Source organism: Salvia miltiorrhiza, chromosome 3 (genome assembly GCF_028751815.1).
Source record: "Salvia miltiorrhiza cultivar Shanhuang (shh) chromosome 3, IMPLAD_Smil_shh, whole genome shotgun sequence".
Lineage (NCBI taxonomy): Eukaryota > Viridiplantae > Streptophyta > Magnoliopsida > Lamiales > Lamiaceae > Salvia > Salvia miltiorrhiza.
The window spans coordinates 61,590,000-61,607,159 of NC_080389.1; the positions used below are offsets into that span (position 1 = coordinate 61,590,000).

The 17,160-nt window shown below is 35.3% G+C and overlaps 2 protein-coding genes across 2 annotated transcripts in view; both read left to right on the forward strand.

The window, feature by feature from the left end:
* LOC131015234 (probable glycosyltransferase At3g07620) overlaps positions 1 to 17,160 on the forward strand; it is a 1,181,237-nt gene that overhangs the window by 61,768 nt on the left and 1,102,309 nt on the right. The window lies entirely within an intron of this gene.
* Positions 9,196 to 16,313, forward strand: LOC131015222 (transcriptional corepressor LEUNIG). The gene is made up of 19 exons (XM_057943512.1): positions 9,196 to 9,500; positions 9,803 to 9,917; positions 10,705 to 10,802; positions 10,880 to 10,989; positions 11,077 to 11,556; positions 11,635 to 11,723; positions 11,856 to 11,934; positions 12,022 to 12,097; positions 12,333 to 12,382; positions 12,615 to 12,929; positions 13,067 to 13,276; positions 13,426 to 13,671; positions 13,751 to 13,886; positions 14,120 to 14,229; positions 14,349 to 14,498; positions 14,610 to 14,765; positions 14,922 to 15,038; positions 15,458 to 15,664; positions 15,949 to 16,313. The coding sequence occupies exons 2-19, from the start codon at positions 9,886 to 9,888 to the stop codon at positions 16,090 to 16,092; spliced, it is 2,805 nt and encodes a 934-aa protein (XP_057799495.1). The 5' UTR covers positions 9,196 to 9,500; positions 9,803 to 9,885; the 3' UTR covers positions 16,093 to 16,313.

A 17,160-nucleotide genomic window follows, 5' to 3' on the forward strand; every position in this document is an offset into this window, starting at 1 on the left:
TCGGTAGTCAAGTTTCGGATTGCGATTCGAACTACCAAACGCAAACTTGAGTCACACCACTATCGAACTCGGTATATAATACACCAGCTTAGTCAACCTCAATCAAAACATCATTTGTAATTAATAGTATTAATTAATATGTGCTCTTAGAGTTACGAGCTAGCTAGATTAAAGTTACTACAATAAAATTAAGTTAATTAATTGGGCCCATGCATGCAATATATAGCATTGATCAATCAACCAAGAGGGGTTTGGCTGAGCTTTCCTTTAAAATATTTGGCAAAATAAGATCTAAATATAAGCTTCTCAAAAAAATAAGTTTCTCTACCTCAGCTTATTTTTTGATAATCTTATAAGCAATAATTATTTTACAAATTTTATTCAACTATAATTTGTTACTTTTCATTATATACCATTTCAAGTTCATCTCTATTCGATTCTCTCTCTCTAACAAAAAATCTCGATCTTACTTATAAACTCAATTATCCAAACACTTTAACAATTTATAAGCTGATCTTAAAATATCCTATAAACTATTAGAGCTTATAAGCTTTTTTTAAATAAGTTTAGTCGAAAACCTCCTAATTATGTTAGCAATGGAATTATCATACAACCTAGCTAGCTAATATTAGCAGCCTATATATATACATAGGAGAAGAGACAAATGAGAAGGACCAAATAAATGTAGAAAATATTAATTAATTAGATGATATTGATAAAATGTGTGTGTGTGAGAGTGCATGTGGCTCGGATCAATCAATGCATGGCGACAAGCGGTATGCGCATGCATGGATGCATGCATGTGTCAGTTGTCGCCGGCGGTCGCCGTCGTAGACCACCACCACCTCACCAGCTGTTTCACCACCGTACAGTTACCGGCTGTCGACAAAGGTGGTCGCACCTCATGTGCATGCCCATATCTCATGTGGATTTTGTTCATTAGAGTTTTCTCTATTCTTTTCTAGACTATATATATATATATATAATATTGAGCCTTGTTATTATAAGAGTTACTCCCTTCGTTTCATTACTAATGCTTCACTATTTTTGGACACGGAAATTAAGGAGAATGTGTAAGCTGATTAAAAGTTGGTTTAGTAGTGTTTTATATCCTGAACTTTAAGAATTTTTCTAAAATATTTCGAACTTTCGCGTTTGCTCCTAAAAAATCTCACACTTTCAGCGTTTTTCATGAAGTGTCTTGCTATATAAAATTCAGTGACAAAAGAACGACTATTCTCAAATTGATTGTAGTCGAGTGGTGAATCCTACACCACCAAGTTGATAATTCAAAAGTTTTCCGTGCGAGAAGAGTCATTTTTTGGTTACTGAATTTTATATACCAGGATGTTTTGTGGAAAACGCTTAAAATTCGTGACATAAAACGATATTAACCCTTAAAAGTAATAGGGACCATATCGTTTCACCGGCGCTAAATTTTGCCATTTATAAAATAATCGAGCCACTTATAATGGGACAACTCAAAGTGAAAAGTGAGTCCTTGATAATATGATCGATAAAGTATATTTTTTGCACGTAAATATATTGTATTCGCAATGATATTTACTGCACTAAAAAAATAAAATTATATTATTTAATTATAAGATTCGAACCTAAGTATTATATTAAGCCAATGAGATGTGTATACTATAGAGATTCATATTATGAATATATATAGCTAGAATGTAATAATTAAAACAAGTGCCGATTGATGTCACAAACATCTTTGACGTTGCATTATTGAGAGGATAGGATTCCAAGTTGGTGTAGGGACTTAGATTGAAGGGAGAAAAAAAATAAATTAATAAATTGGGCAGAAAATTTGTGGATTTTTGCTATGTAGTGGGACCCCCACATAAATTAAGTAAAAGTCTTGAAATTAACTACTCCATGGGTATGTCTCCATATTTTGGTGTTTGAAGACTATTTCATTAGGCAAGAAATATGTATGGACAATTGAAGCACTACAGCGAGAGAGAGTCCCCACATTGCTTCTTTTTGGAAAGTTGAATCTAAAAATTATTTAATCTTTAACCAAAAAAAGAATGCAGCTTTTTTTTTTTCTTCATGTTATATCTCAATATTATATATATTGATAAAGATATACCAATATATAAAATTAAATATAAATATGGATTAATATATTTAGCTACTTCATGTATTTTCCAACTAGCTCGTTCACAATTTTTATGATGTAATTATGGATTAGTATCTGAAACTGCTATATATGTAGACAAATTTTAAGGGCAATTTTTATTTTTATTTTTTGAGAGCATTAAGTATTGTATATATATACACTAAAAGTTGTCTTTTTCATTATATTCTTAGCATATATATTGCTTGAGATGATTATTAATGCTATACACATGCATGTCATTATAATGAAACGGAAATAAAATATAAAATATGATTTTAGTTGCTCTCAGATTATGATGCAAGATGTGTTTTTGGACCAATAACATTTAAAGCCGTGGCCGAGACGATATTTTTAAATGCATAGAAACAAGATGTCAATACTACACACAAACATTTATCAACATTTATCAATGGATTATTATTAAAAAATAGTTCGAATTTTGACGGCATCTTCACTTTTTAATCTTGAGTTCATAAAAATTATAAATGTACTTGTATTTATATTTATATGTTCATTTATTGTAATTTTGGTCCATCCCACCAAAATTAATGTGTCTAATTGAAAGTTGATTTGGTTAATTTCTGAATTTCGCCATCTGGTGTCGTCGTTGCATATGTGAGGTAACATGTGCTGGAGCCGCGACTCCAATACACCGTGAGCATACTCGCAACTGCGATTCAAGTCGGGGCAGACGCTACTTGATGTACCTTCTCACACAAGTGCATGAAGGCACGGATCTATCTAGTCGTGCGATTTGGGTGGTCTCAAGTGAAACTACATTGTTTCGATGACTAATGTGGATAATAATATTTCCTTTTTTTGTATACATTATTATCAAATCAGTTTTCAATAATACACGTCATTTTTAGTTTGGGATATTTTTTAAATACTAACCATTATATATACATATATGTGTGTGTATATGTGTGAGAGAGAGAGATAGAGAAGTGAGGGAGAGTGTAGGGGGAAGGGCGGACATGGGGTGGGGGGAGGGGTGGTGTGATGGTTTAATTTGGACCACAAAAGGTGGGTTTGATAAGGAAAACAGAGGAAAAAAGTTGCATTTCACATATTCAATTTATGACCATACAGCTTTCATTCATATTTTGGTATATGCATCTCTCAACAACCTATGGGCCTTATCTTATATTATTATTATATATTTTTTATTAATTGTTTTGTAAATTTTTAATTGTTTATAATTTATCGACGTCATCAACAAATGTTACTCGTGTTTGATTTTGGGTTTTACAACATATTGGTTAAGTTAATACAGAGTAGTGAGTTTGGTATTCTATAACACTTATGCGGACGGCCCTGCAATATGTGAAGGCCCTGAACTAAAAATCCGAATTACGCAGGATAATTAATACCGCCTTCCCCGCAGGATAATTAATACGGCCCTGCAATTGTGTCCATTTTTAAGCTTATCTAACCTAGAAATATGGATACCAAACGAAAATCATGATTAATTAACCATAATAGCAAACAACCAACCAATATTAGTAACACATATTTATCGACGTTAATAATCTAATTTACTAACTATGCTGACTAATAATTTACCCAAAACCAAACACGCCCTTATTTTTTTATCATTATGTTAATTCGAAAGAATATATTCATCATGTATTTTTATGTTTAGATAAAACAATATGTATATAAATATATATTTGTGTGTTTAAAAAGTGTATAAGCTAGAAGACTGTGTTATCAGCATAACTATGAAAATGTTTAAAATTTTGAGGCGTTGGAATTGGCTAAACATGTGGAAAAATTGGAAGTGTTAATAGATCTAATTGTTTAACAAAAAATTAATAGTAATCACAAAATAAAATCATAGTAATTGTAGTCAATTTTATAGTAAATAAACAATTAATTTTGCCCTTTTAATTAAGTTTTGAACCCCTTTTTTCAGATTTTGTATATAAAATATTGCAAAAAAATATAATTTAAAAATAAAAACTATCAAATTTAGGAAGGGAATGGGATCGGAAGGTAATTTAGTCTTAAGTTTTGAAATGTTTTTTAAATTTGATTTCAGTAAAAGAAAGTCATATTTTTTTCTTTTATATAATTGTTAAAATAAAAATATAAAAATACATTTTAGGTAAAAGTGGCTATAATTATATATTTTCACATTTTTTATTAATCTTTATTCAAGCAAATGGTTTATTTTAAATTTTGCATTAAAACATATATGGGCTTCGATGTGTAAATTTAGCATGGTTGCTACATTAATTCAACGGCCCAATTCAATTTAAATTATCTGTTTAGAGGCTGGGCCTATCTGAAACCCACCATTTAATTGGGCCGATATTCAAAGGCATATTGCTATGTGATCAGATAAAAGTGGTTCAAATCAGAAGTAAAATATAAATCATGTAAAATATGAATAATTTTAAGCATTTGGATCATAAAAATCTACGATATATTCGATATTTTGTTAAATGAATTTATGGTCCGAACTTCGAATCCTATAGATGACGAAAATGATTCATTATTTTTCAAAGCGTATTCATAATATTTTATAGCGAATTTATGGTATTCTCTCAGGATGTATTTTATACGATAAATCTGATGTGTATAATAACTCAACTATATTATCGGAATTATAAACAAATACTACTATATTATATCGATTATTAAATTTTATCGTCGATCATCCATAAATTCGATTACTTTTGGATAAGCCCATCACACTTTTGCAACTAAGCGATAGTAACGATTTTGTTAGGTCTCTTATTTGTCCTTCAAATAATCATATAACATTATACATAAGCTTATCTTATATTTCAAGTCCAAATATTTAAGCCCAAAAATATAATTTCCAAGTTTGAGTGGACCTGAAGGAGACCAGATGTTTGGGCTTGAGCACTTGATGGAGAAATAAGTTTGGGCTAGGGACTTAGTTCACACATCTATTTGTCAAAGCTTCCATGTATTTCATACACTTTTCAAATTATTAAAATGTGTGATAAGTTTTTCTGTTAAAAATATACTCCCTCCGTCCCACTATAAGTGGCTCAAAACTTTTCGGCACGAAAATTAAGAAGAAAATGTAAATGTGTTAAATGTAGTAGGGTCCACACCTTTTTAAGGGTTAAACTTTGTCATTTGTGGAAATAGGCCACTTATAATGGTACGGCCCAAAATGGAATACATGTCACTTTTAGTGGGACGGATGAAGTATATGTTAAGTTATTTCTTAATTGCCCTTAATGTTCCATTTTCTTCAATCCCACCAACAAAGCTAAATAAGATGATTTCCTTTTAGTTTTATGCAAAACCAACCATTGTATGTTGAACTCAGTTTGGCTAAGGAAGCATTTATTTTGCATAATTGATAAGATAAATGATTAGGTATTCTTATCCTCAATTTCAAGATATCTTCAATCCCACATTTTATTTTCAAGATTTCTATCAAGATCAATACATACATAGTAATATCTATAGAGGGTATACATATGTTGGGGATAGATCCAACAATCACGAAAATAGGACGTCGGGTACGTCCGGGTCGGCGAGCACTAGCAACCTGAAACCACAAACACGATAAAGCCCTTTTAAGAGCACCGGTGGGGGTGTCAATGGAAGGACCTCTGACGCTCAAGTCAGTCAAACAATTTGAATTAATTGATAGAAACAATGAATATAATGCGTAAAGATAATTGAACAGCAGAGTAAAGGTGAGATAGTGAATATCGTCGGTCGGACTGGTCTGTCTGACTGGTCAGAGCAAGGCTCAATCCAGAACGTGAGAATGTGGAGGCGGAGAGATTAAGCAAGTGAAAAGAGTTGAGGACGTGGGTAGGTGGAGTAGCCGAGAGTACGAATGAATGGATGAGTCTATTGACCTAGTTGATGTTTATTTATATTGAGGTAACCTGACGGCTAAGGTTTGGCTAACACGTTCCCTTAAGCCCTAATTGTTCCGATACCCGTGGGATTGACGTCCATCATTTCTTCTTGTCTTCCTCTCCAAGTCTTTACCCTTTTTGGGGTTTGAATCGATGGGCTCTGATGATTTATTGTATGGGCTGAACTAATTGAGATTAATTCAGTTCTCGGATTGGGCCGAATATTTGGGGCCGCGAATATATATTTAAATTTAAATGAGTTATACGAAATTTGCCCACTACAATATACGTCATGATTTTTGAGTCGAGTTTCAAAAATGGTATGACCTTTAAAATATGCAAAAATAGATTATACTCAGAATAAAAATTTCGGAATTAAATCGCCAAAGATACATGCGGATTTCAGCTTCTAATTTATAAGACGCGATGATTTTTTTTTTCCCGCCTCAACCACGAACGACAATGTTACTTATTCTTGTATGTGTTGCACATGTAAACGAGTAAATTGAATGATATGCCAGACAAATTTTCCGGATTAAAATTTATTGTAGTTGAAAGGATTCACAAAGTTGTCTTTTAACTACTAAATGGCCTAGGATTTATGGTTTTTGTGGCCATTTATAACCCAAATGCAAATGTAAATATGAAAGTTTGTATGATGCAGTCATATTACTTTTGAGTGTGCGACACACATTCTTTTTTATAGTATACAAAGAGTTTTTTTTATTAGGGTTAGGCTGCAAGAGGTGAAATGTCCATATTTTATGGCGTTTCTTCAGTGCACATATGTAGCATTTTAATCTTAGGTGACTTATATAACAAGCTCATGTGACTAATAAATGTTAAATGACATCGTTTTATACATTAAAAAAATGAATAAATTAAATCAACCTTAATTACAATCACCCAGGATGTACCTTAAAGTTAAATCTATGTATGTGATTGAATACTGTTCCCGTAGTTAAAATAAAAAATAATTAAAAATTTAAATATTTATACGCAGAATCTTTTGATAGAGGTTAAAATCAAATATGCTCAAAGTTTGTGATTTTACGGACATAATTTTTTGTTAAAGGTTAAAACTAAAATATGCTCAAAGTTCATGATTTTATATGCTATTAATCCTTAAATCAAAATCGATACTTTTTTTAATGATAAAGAAAATCCCCATTCATAGTATGAGGTGCATAAAAGTTCACTTATTTGATCTTAATCAAACTTGATTTCTTTTATGATTAGAGTAACTCGTCGTCACAATCTGAATTGCAAACAGGATAAATTCCATCTTAATACAATAGATTGCAAATAAAATATCACCCGTCTCACAAAAACATAAATATTTGTAATTGACATGAATTTTAAGAAATACTCCTTGCATTCCACTAAATATGATATAGTTATTAAGAAGAAGAGTGAAGGGGATTTTCCACTTTAAAATTGACCATTTGCATTGAAACAACCCAAAATGATAAAATGTTCATGTTAAATGAGACAAAGGAAGTATTACATAAAAGTGTATTGTAAGTGAAAAATGAGTTTCACTTTATAAAAAGTAGAGACAAAAGTAAAGAGATTATAGTGGGGTAAGAGCACCTCCAGCGCGCGAGGCGAAGGAGGCGTCGATCCGCGTCGCTGGAGAGGCGCCCGCGCTGGAGACCCGGCCAGATGCGAAGCCGTGGCGAGGCAGAGACCTGGGGCGAAGGCTGAAAAATTCTCCTGCGTGGATGCCACGCGCATGAAATAAGAAAAAAAAAAAAATTGAAGAGCGAATTGAAATTTGCAGAGCGGCTGGGTGGGGAAGGTGGGGAAGAAGGAATGGAAAAAAGGCTGGGTGGGGTGGGGTGGGGTCGGTAGGGTTTCAATTTTTTCTTTCTTTTAAAATCCTATTTATTTTAGTTAATGTAATATTGAATATTTCAATTTTTAAAATCCTATATTTTTTATGTATTTTTATTATTATTTAAATTATGTAATATTTTTTTATTGTAATGTTTGAATTTTATTTTTAATAAAAATTTGAAATTTTAAAATTAAAGTGTAGAATTGAGGATTTTATTTTAAAATTGGAGTTGAATGAGCACATTTGGTCTCGTTTTGGTCCGATTGAGCCATAAAAAATTATTGTAATTTTTATTTTATTATTATTGTATTTAAATTATGTCTTTAAATTATTGTAATGTAGAATTTTAATTTTAATAAAATTTGAATTTTAAAAATAAAAGTGTAGAAATATGAATTTTGTGGAAATGGGGATTTAAGCACCCACCTAAGACACAATGCATTGTAGAGGGGTGTGTCTTAGGTGGGGCTCACTCCTAAGACACCCCTCTAAGACACCACCATTGGAGGTGTTATAATGTACAAAAATATAAACGTGATATTTTTTAAGACAAATGCAGTATATATATAAGAAGCAAATCATACTATTAGAAAAGTCTAATTGAACAGAGTTGTAAAAATGAAAATGAATTTTAAATTTGAGACTTTATGCCACAAAAATATCTACATATCCATTTATTCGAGTTGAAATCGCAGTGAGTGTCTCATAAATCTAAGAAAAAGATAGCATGTAGTTATAAACTATTCGAGTTGAAATCAGAGGGGGTCTCCCAGAAATCTGAAAAAAGATACTCTCTCAGTCTCACCGAAAGTGGTGCACTTCTTTTGAGCACGAGATTTAAGGAGAATAAAATTGTAGTGTAAATGTGTGCAGGATCACATTGTTTGTAGTGTAAAATTATTACCAAAAAAAGAAATGCATCACTTTCGGTGGGACAGCCCAAAAAGAAATACACACCATTTTCGGTGAGATAGAGGGAGTAGGATATAGTTGTAAACTTGTGAAGTCTACCTAAAAAAAGAGCCATAATCTTTTAGCCAAAAAAAAAAAGCCATAATTAAGAGGAAACATATGAAGTTTAACCTCGCAAATTCCAAAGGGCAAAAAAGTAAATCACCTAATAACCTCCTAGAAGAAATTAAGATAATCTGGAAACGGATGTAAGAGATGCAAATTTCCCAAAGTCGAAGGGTTAGATAATAAATAAACTAAAATAGGAGCCCCAAAGTCGAAAGCCTGTCCGAAAAGCAAAAGACTCGGTCAAATGACATTATTGCCCCCGCACCCTCCCGGGCTTCAGCCCTCTCGGGGGCTATTTTCGGTATTTCGCGCCCCTCCTCCCTCTGCAACAATGGCCTAAACAGGAAATTTGACCAACTGAAAGGGACTCGAGAGTAAATTCCATTCCAAGAGCCATTATGATATCTGCAACAGCCCCCCTTCAATCCCACCAACAAAAGCTAAATCAGAAATAAAAAGAGAATTTCTTTTAGTTTCCTGCAAAAACGAACAGCTACAGCAACTGCTGCTTTCTTGAATTTTACATTTCTATTTTTTCCCCCAAAAAAGAGAGTGAGAAATAAATAAAGGGTAAAAAAAGGGTAGGAAAAAGAAAGAAGACGAGGGGTTCTTTTTTTCTCATTATTGTGGTATGGAGTTATAGGTAATAATCCGTGTTTATCTTTTTTTAAAGAGATAATAATAGTATTTGTGTGTGTGTGTGTGTGTGTGTGTTACAGTTCTAATTTGGTTTTATTTGAGCTTGATTTTTCTTTCTTCTGTTAAAGATTTCTTGGTTCTTGTGTGTTGGAACTCAGTTGGTTTAGGTTTGTTAACCCTCGGCATAGTGTTGGAGGTGTTTGCCGCTGTATAGTTTGGAAAGAACTGGAAAAAGATTGTATTTTATTTATTTTGGGGTTATTCCGAATTGGGGTTTGGATGTTTGATGCAATAAATGTGTTTCAGATGGTAAAGGGGGAAGAAATTGAAGGAAAGATTCTTTCTTGGGGATCTGACATTTGTATCCTGCTCTACTGGGCTGCAAAAAAATGTCTCAAACCAACTGGGAAGCTGACAAAATGTAAGTTTTTATGCTCACTTTTCACCACCCTTTTTTGCCTGAAAGCTGTTCTTTTTTTTGGGGGTGGGGGGGGGGTGGGTATGGTATTTGGTTTAGATTCCTGCTTCATGGTATTGTTCTTGCTGTTTCAGTGTTAGATTTCTGATTTTGGGGTTGTTTTACTAGGTCAGTTGATTTTAGCTAGTTGTTTAGTTTTTCAAAGTGCGTATGCTCTTGTTTTGGGGTGAGGGTAGCATGAATTTGGATTCCCCCAATAATAAGAGTTTTTGTTTGTTCTATAGGCTGAAGATGATGCTTATTGTTCTGTTCTCGGATATCGTTTATGTGGTTCTCCCTTTTTTGCCTGAAGGCTGTTCTTTTTTTTTGGGTCTGTATGGTATTTGGTTTAGTTTCCTACTTCATGGTAGTTCTTGCTGTTTCCGTGTTAGGTTTTCGATTTTCGGGTTGTTTTACTAGGTCAGTTGATTTTAGCAAGTTGTTTAGTCTTTCAAAGTATTTATGCTCTTGTTTGGGGTAAGGGTAGCATGAATTTGGATTCCCCCAATCATAAGAGTTTTCGTTTGTGTTATATAGGTGAAGATAATGTTTACTGTTGTGGTCTAGGATATCGTTTATGTGGTTTTCCCTTTTTGTTGGATAAGTAGTTACTCCTAATTGAATTCTTTGAGTTCTGTCATTTCTGACATATATTCAGATTCGTAGTCGACCCTTTTCTTTAATGCATAATGTATGCTTCGAATAAAAGGCACACACTTTGAAGTTATTTCTCGACCCTGGTTATTTTCAGGTTGGATGTCTATATTCACGATTATTTAGTGAAGAGAGATTTGAAGGCTACTGCTCAGGCTTTCCAAACCGAAGGAAAAGTATCATCCGATCCTGTTGGTCTGTACAACATGCCTAAGTTAGCAAGTTCTATTTCTTATGTCGAGGTTCTAATTACTTCTTTTTGCTTGCTTCAGCTATCGATGCTCCTGGCGGTTTTCTCTTCGAATGGTGGTCTGTCTTTTGGGATATTTTCATTGCCAGGACCAATGAGAAGCATTCCGAAGTTGCTGCATCTTATATCGAGGTTAGCTACAAGTTGGTGCTTGATATTTGTATTGCGCTATTGTTAATAAAACCTCACGAGTTTATATTTTTTATCCGAGTAAAACAGACTCAGTCAATGAAGGCAAGGGAGCAACAGCAGCAGCAACAGCAGCCACCACAGTCGCAGCACCAACACCAGCAACAGCAGCAACTGCAGATGCAGCAGCTTTTACTGCAGCGGCAAGCTCAGCAGCAGCAACAGCAACAACAACAACAACAGCAGCAGCAACAGCAGCAACAACAACAGCAGCATCAGCAGCAGCAACATCAGCAGCAGCAGCAGCAACATCAACAACAACAGCAACAGCAGCAGCAGCAGCAGCAGCAACAGCAACAACAGCAGCAGCAGCAGCAACAAGCACATCAGCAGCAGCAGCAACGGCGTGAGGGCGGCCACCTCTTGAATGGATCAGCTAATGGGATTGTTGGGAATGATCCTCTCATGAGACAAAATCCCGGAACTGCCAATGCTTTGGCAACAAAGATGTACGAAGAGAAATTAAAGCTCCCCGTTCAGAGGGATTCCTTGGACGATGCAGCCTTAAAGGTACAAGAATATATATCGAGCTTAAGAATAAACCATGACTCGGAAGTCAGTTCCTAACAGTGTGATCTTTACTTTCAGCAAAGATTTGGGGACAACGTAGGCCAGCTTTTGGATCCTAACCATGCTTCAATCTTGAAGTCAGCTGCAGCAGCTGGCCAGCCATCTGGGTATGATAAATATCATATTTGTCGGTATCTTTCCTTTTATTTTCTAGATTTGTTCTAGAAATGCTGCTTAAGTATCTATTCATGATGTTACTTATGGATGCTTTCTGACCAGCCGTGAAATTTACGTTTCAGGCAAATGCTGCACAGTTCTGCCGGTGGAGTATCTCCCCAAGTTCAAGGAAGAAGCCAGCAATTTCCAGGGTCTACACCAGTCAGTATATTCTTTGCATCTTTATTTTAGAAAATAATTTATTTATATCTTATTTATGTCTTAATTCATATATACTCACATTACCAGGACATCAAAACTGAAATGAATCCTATCCTCAATCCAAGAGCTGCTGGCCCTGAAGGATCGCTGATTGGAATCCCTGGTATGCTCTTATTGTTCATCCTCCTTCCAAGTAATATTTGTTGATGAGGAACATTGTTACCACGCTATCATTGTATTGTGGTGAAGAAATTTTGCGAATTTTCTATTAGTGAAACCATTTAAAGATGCTAAACAATGAAATCCTGGAGCACAAGCAGAGTTCGTACATGGCGGCTCCATTTCTGCATTTGTTGTTCTTGTATATGTTATAATTAATACTATTCTACATGTTTTAGGGTCAAATCAAGGTGGTAACAATTTGACGTTGAAAGGATGGCCTTTAACTGTAAGTACATTACGGTTTTGACACATCGTTAAACATCTCAATGTTCTACAGATAATATCTTAACCCTATATTGTCATGTGGATTATACCTACCTCTGACATCTTTAGAAAATACATTGGTACGTTTTATGCATTTATGTTGAGGAGTTCTCCTTGTTAAACAATTCATGTTATGCTGAAGTTGGATACTTAACTATCCCTTCTCTTCTTATGTTCTATTCGTTTGTTGACAGGGTCTCGATCAGCTTCGTTCTGGTCTTCTCCAGCAGCCAAAGTCATTTATGCCGGGTCCTCAACCGTTTCACCAACTGCAGATGCTAACGCCTCAGCACCAGCAGCAGCTTATGCTGGCACAGCAGAGTCTGACTTCCCCGTCTGCCAATGATGTCGAGAGCAGAAGGCTGAGGATGCTTCTGAATAACCGAAGTCTGTCTATGGGGAAAGATGGGCTCTCTAATTCAGTTGGGGATGTAGTTCCTAATATTGGATCCCCACTGCAAGCTGGTTGCCCGGTTTTGCCTCGTGCAGACCCAGAGATTTTGATGAAGGTGTCTTTTACTCCTTTGATCAGTGATTTTATTTTTACCTAGTTGCTTCTTGGATCATTTAACATTAAATTTACCACAGACAAGCCCTGCAGCCAGTTTCCTTGATTAGTAATGACGTCGTTTAATTTGCTGTATAGATGAAGATTGCACAAATGCAGCAGCAGCAACAACAGCAGCAGCAACAGCAAAACAATAACCAAACGCTACAGCAGCAACACCCACAGCATAGTCTCTCGGGTCAGCAGCCTCAGAGTTCTAACCACAATCTCCAGCAAGACAAAATTATGGGTGGCGGCAGTGTTACGGGTGACGGTAGCATGTCGAATTCCTTCCGAGGAAATGATCAGGTCTATCATTTTACATATTACTCTGCACCAATCTGCGACCTCTTACGAAAGCCTGAATGCGGAGCTTAATAAGTGCATACTACGAGTGTTGCTTTAGTTAATCTGAAATTCTGAGTTTATTCCTAACATGGTCTTTCATGCTTTTCAAGGCTTCTAAAAACCAGTCCGGAAGAAAACGAAAGCAACCTGTATCATCTTCTGGCCCTGCTAATAGCTCGGGGACTGCGAACACTGCTGGTCCTTCTCCCAGTTCGGCTCCATCGACGCCCTCAACGCATACACCTGGGGATGTCATGTCTATGCCTAATATGCCACACAGTGGTAGTTCTTCGAAGCCTCTGATGATGTTTGGATCTGATAACACCGGTACCCTTACATCACCATCTAACCAGTTGGTGAGAACAGTAGCCGTATCCTAGTTTTATGAATAGAGTTTTGTTCAATTCTGAAGCTTCTCGTTTATTTGTTTGACAGTGGGACGATAAAGATCTTGCGCAAGCTGACATGGATCGTTTTGTGGATGATGTTGAAGACAATGTGGAGTCTTTTTTATCGCATGATGATGCCGACCCCCGAGATGCAGTTGGTCGTTGTATGGATGTTAGCAAAGGTAAGTTAAAGGTTCTGCAATTTATGCTTTGAGAGTATGGTGACAATTTGCCTGATCTTGTGTCAAAGGTAAGTCAAATATTTTCTTGTGAATGTTTTTATTAAGCATCTGGGTACTTGTTTGCTTTGAGTTAACAAAACTCGATAATAAACACTATCATGAAGCTTGGAAGATATTCTTCTCTTACGATATTAATATTAATATGTTCCGGTCCTGTATGATGGGCTATTCAGGGTTTACATTTGCGGAGGTTAACTCTGTTCGCGCTAGTTCAAGTAAAGTCGTGTGTTGCCACTTCTCGTCAGACGGGAAGTTACTTGCCAGTGGCGGTCATGACAAAAAGGTACGTGTCGTGATTGAGAACAAGTATTATAGCATGTAGTTATGCAGCTCAATTCACCGATGCTGCTATCGTTGTTTTCCTCACTCACTATGATAGCGAAATTACACTAATTGATGCAGGCTGTTTTGTGGTTCACGGACGCTTTGAAGCCAAAAACTACACTTGAGGAACACACATCGCTTATTACTGATGTTCGTTTCAGCCCTAGCATGGCTCGCCTTGCCACATCATCATTCGACAAGACCGTCCGAGTCTGGGATGTGGAAAATGTTAGTTCAATTCACTCTCTCTAGAAAATTGCAACTGCTCTTCTCCTTTTAAGACTTGTCTTTCTTCTTTCAAGATTTGAGATTTCTGTCATGACCATTTTCGTATTGCAGCCTTCGTATTCTCTTCGGACCTTCACCGGGCACTCTTCTGGTGTGATGTCGTTGGACTTCCACCCGAACAAAGATGATCTCATCTGTTCCTGCGACGGTGACGGTGAAATAAGATACTGGAGTATCAACAATGGTAGCTGCGCACGAGTTTTCAAGGTACCGTACAACACAAAATAAATTAACCGAAACTTCGGCTTCTTTCTTTGCTCTCCTTCACCTTCATCATTACTTCAGCGGTTGAATGTCTGATATTCTGTGCGTCTTTTTTCAACGCAACGAAATTTCTTGACCTCCCTTCTCTGGTTGGTTTAGGGTGGAACTTCCCAAGTGAGATTCCAACCCCGACTTGGACGGTATCTCGCAGCAGCTGCTGAAAATGTCGTGTCGATATTGGATACCGAGACGCAAGCCTGCCGGCATTCATTAAAGGTACATTTCTCTTCCGACTTCTTCAAAGTGCCTGTGGATTCTCCAAGTTATCAATCCCTCACCATAGATTCGGACCAAAACCGAATAACCGAACTGAACCGTTAAATTTTGGTCCGTCTGGTTCTATTTTTAGCCATATTTTTTCCGGTTCGGTTGGAACCAAACCGACCAATGGCGGACACTAAGAGGTGAGGGTGGGCTTAAGCCCCTGCCAAGCAAAAAACCGTCAAATTATTAGTTTCTTGTGTAAAAGCCCCTATCATCAAACCGCATCATAGAAAAATTGTTTTCTAAAAATCTCGAATAAAAAATCTAGGATTTTTTCTGCGTATGCTCGTGGAACCGACCAATACCTCGTGTCGGATGATTCCTTGCGCGTACGTTGTTTTCACCTTCGTTCTACTCTTGATATGCTACAGGGTCACACGAAACCTATCCATTCCGTGTGCTGGGACCCGTCGGGAGATCTCCTGGCATCAGTGAGCGAGGACTCTGTGAGGGTGTGGACGATGAGGTCCGGGAATGAAGGGGAGTGCGTGCACGAGCTCAGCTGCAACGGCAACAAATTCCACTCTTGCGTTTTCCACCCGACCTACTCCTCGTTGCTTGTCATCGGTTGTTATCAGGTAATTAACTACTCCATCTGTCCACGAAAAATTTGTCACAATTTCCTTTTTGGTCCGTCCACAAAAAATTGTCACTTTTATTTATAATAGTAGGATCCACACAACTTCACTTGTATTTAAAGTGATACCCCTTACTCCTCTAACAACTTTACTCACATTTTATTAAAACTCGTGTCGTCTACAATGTGAATTTTTTTGTGGACGGAACAACTAACTAGCTAACCCCGTCTCTTCCGCGTAAATCGTGTTGAGATTTTGACCGTGTGCCGTGTCGTGTGTAACAGTCTCTGGAGCTGTGGAACATGACGGAGAACAAGACGATGACGCTATCCGCTCACGACGGGCTGATCGCGTCGCTGGCTGTCTCCTCCGTGGCCGGTGTCGTCGCGTCCGCCAGCCACGACAAGATCGTGAAGCTGTGGAAATGATTGATGAGATAATACGTAGCTTTTGTCGACCGATGTATTCTGTGTTGTCTGATTTTGTAATTTTATTTTTATTTTTATTTTTTATTTTCTTGATAGGTTTTTATGGAAACCAACTTGTAGGTTTAGAAACTAACTGTTAATCTCTTATGTTGTTTCTGCTACTAAGTAATTTGACTCTCTACACAATTACTAAGAATGCATGAATTTCTCTTCTTTATTTATTCCCTGCTATTTATTTTAGGGTTAATTGCATATATATTATTAAACTTTATATAAATATATTGGATATTAACTTTAAAATCTGTTTTGAAATTATTCAACTATCTATAGTATATTGAAAAATCAATTTTCAATTGGAATTTAATTTTAATAGAGTGGCAGATATAATAAAATTGAAAGTATATAAATTATATATATATATATGTATATATATTTATTTATTTTTTCTTTAACTTCTTATTTTTTTATTTTATTTATTTTAAGATTGTGAAATTCGATTAATTATAAAATATTTGAATGAATATCAAACTAAAGATCATGATAAATTGATACTAGCTTTAATTTGATAGTATATGTTATAAAAATATTGGATTTAAAATGTGAAAGTTATATTTATTTAAAAATTAAAATTTAAGAAATTCTTTCTTCTCTCTCCTCTTACTAAAAATCTATTTTTTATTTTATTTTTAGTTTTTTCACAATATCAGCTTTTATTATTGATTTCTTTTTATATTAAACTCAAACATATATAGATAAAATGATAGTATTCTTTTATTATATTTATAATTTTTATATAAATAATTGAACCAGTATCAACTTTATATATATATAATTAAATACAAAAAATATTTTCATGCGTTGCACGAATGCAAATGCTAGTCTAACTTGAAAAAATGTATACTACTTTCAACTACAATCAAAAGTAAAATTTTAAAGTGGAGGATGTTTGAGCAAATAACAAGATAAAATTCAATTGTTTGGAAACAAAACTCATAAAAAATAATAAAAATTAAAAAAACTCTCGAGAAAGTATAAATACAAACTTATAAATAAATATTGCGAATAAAA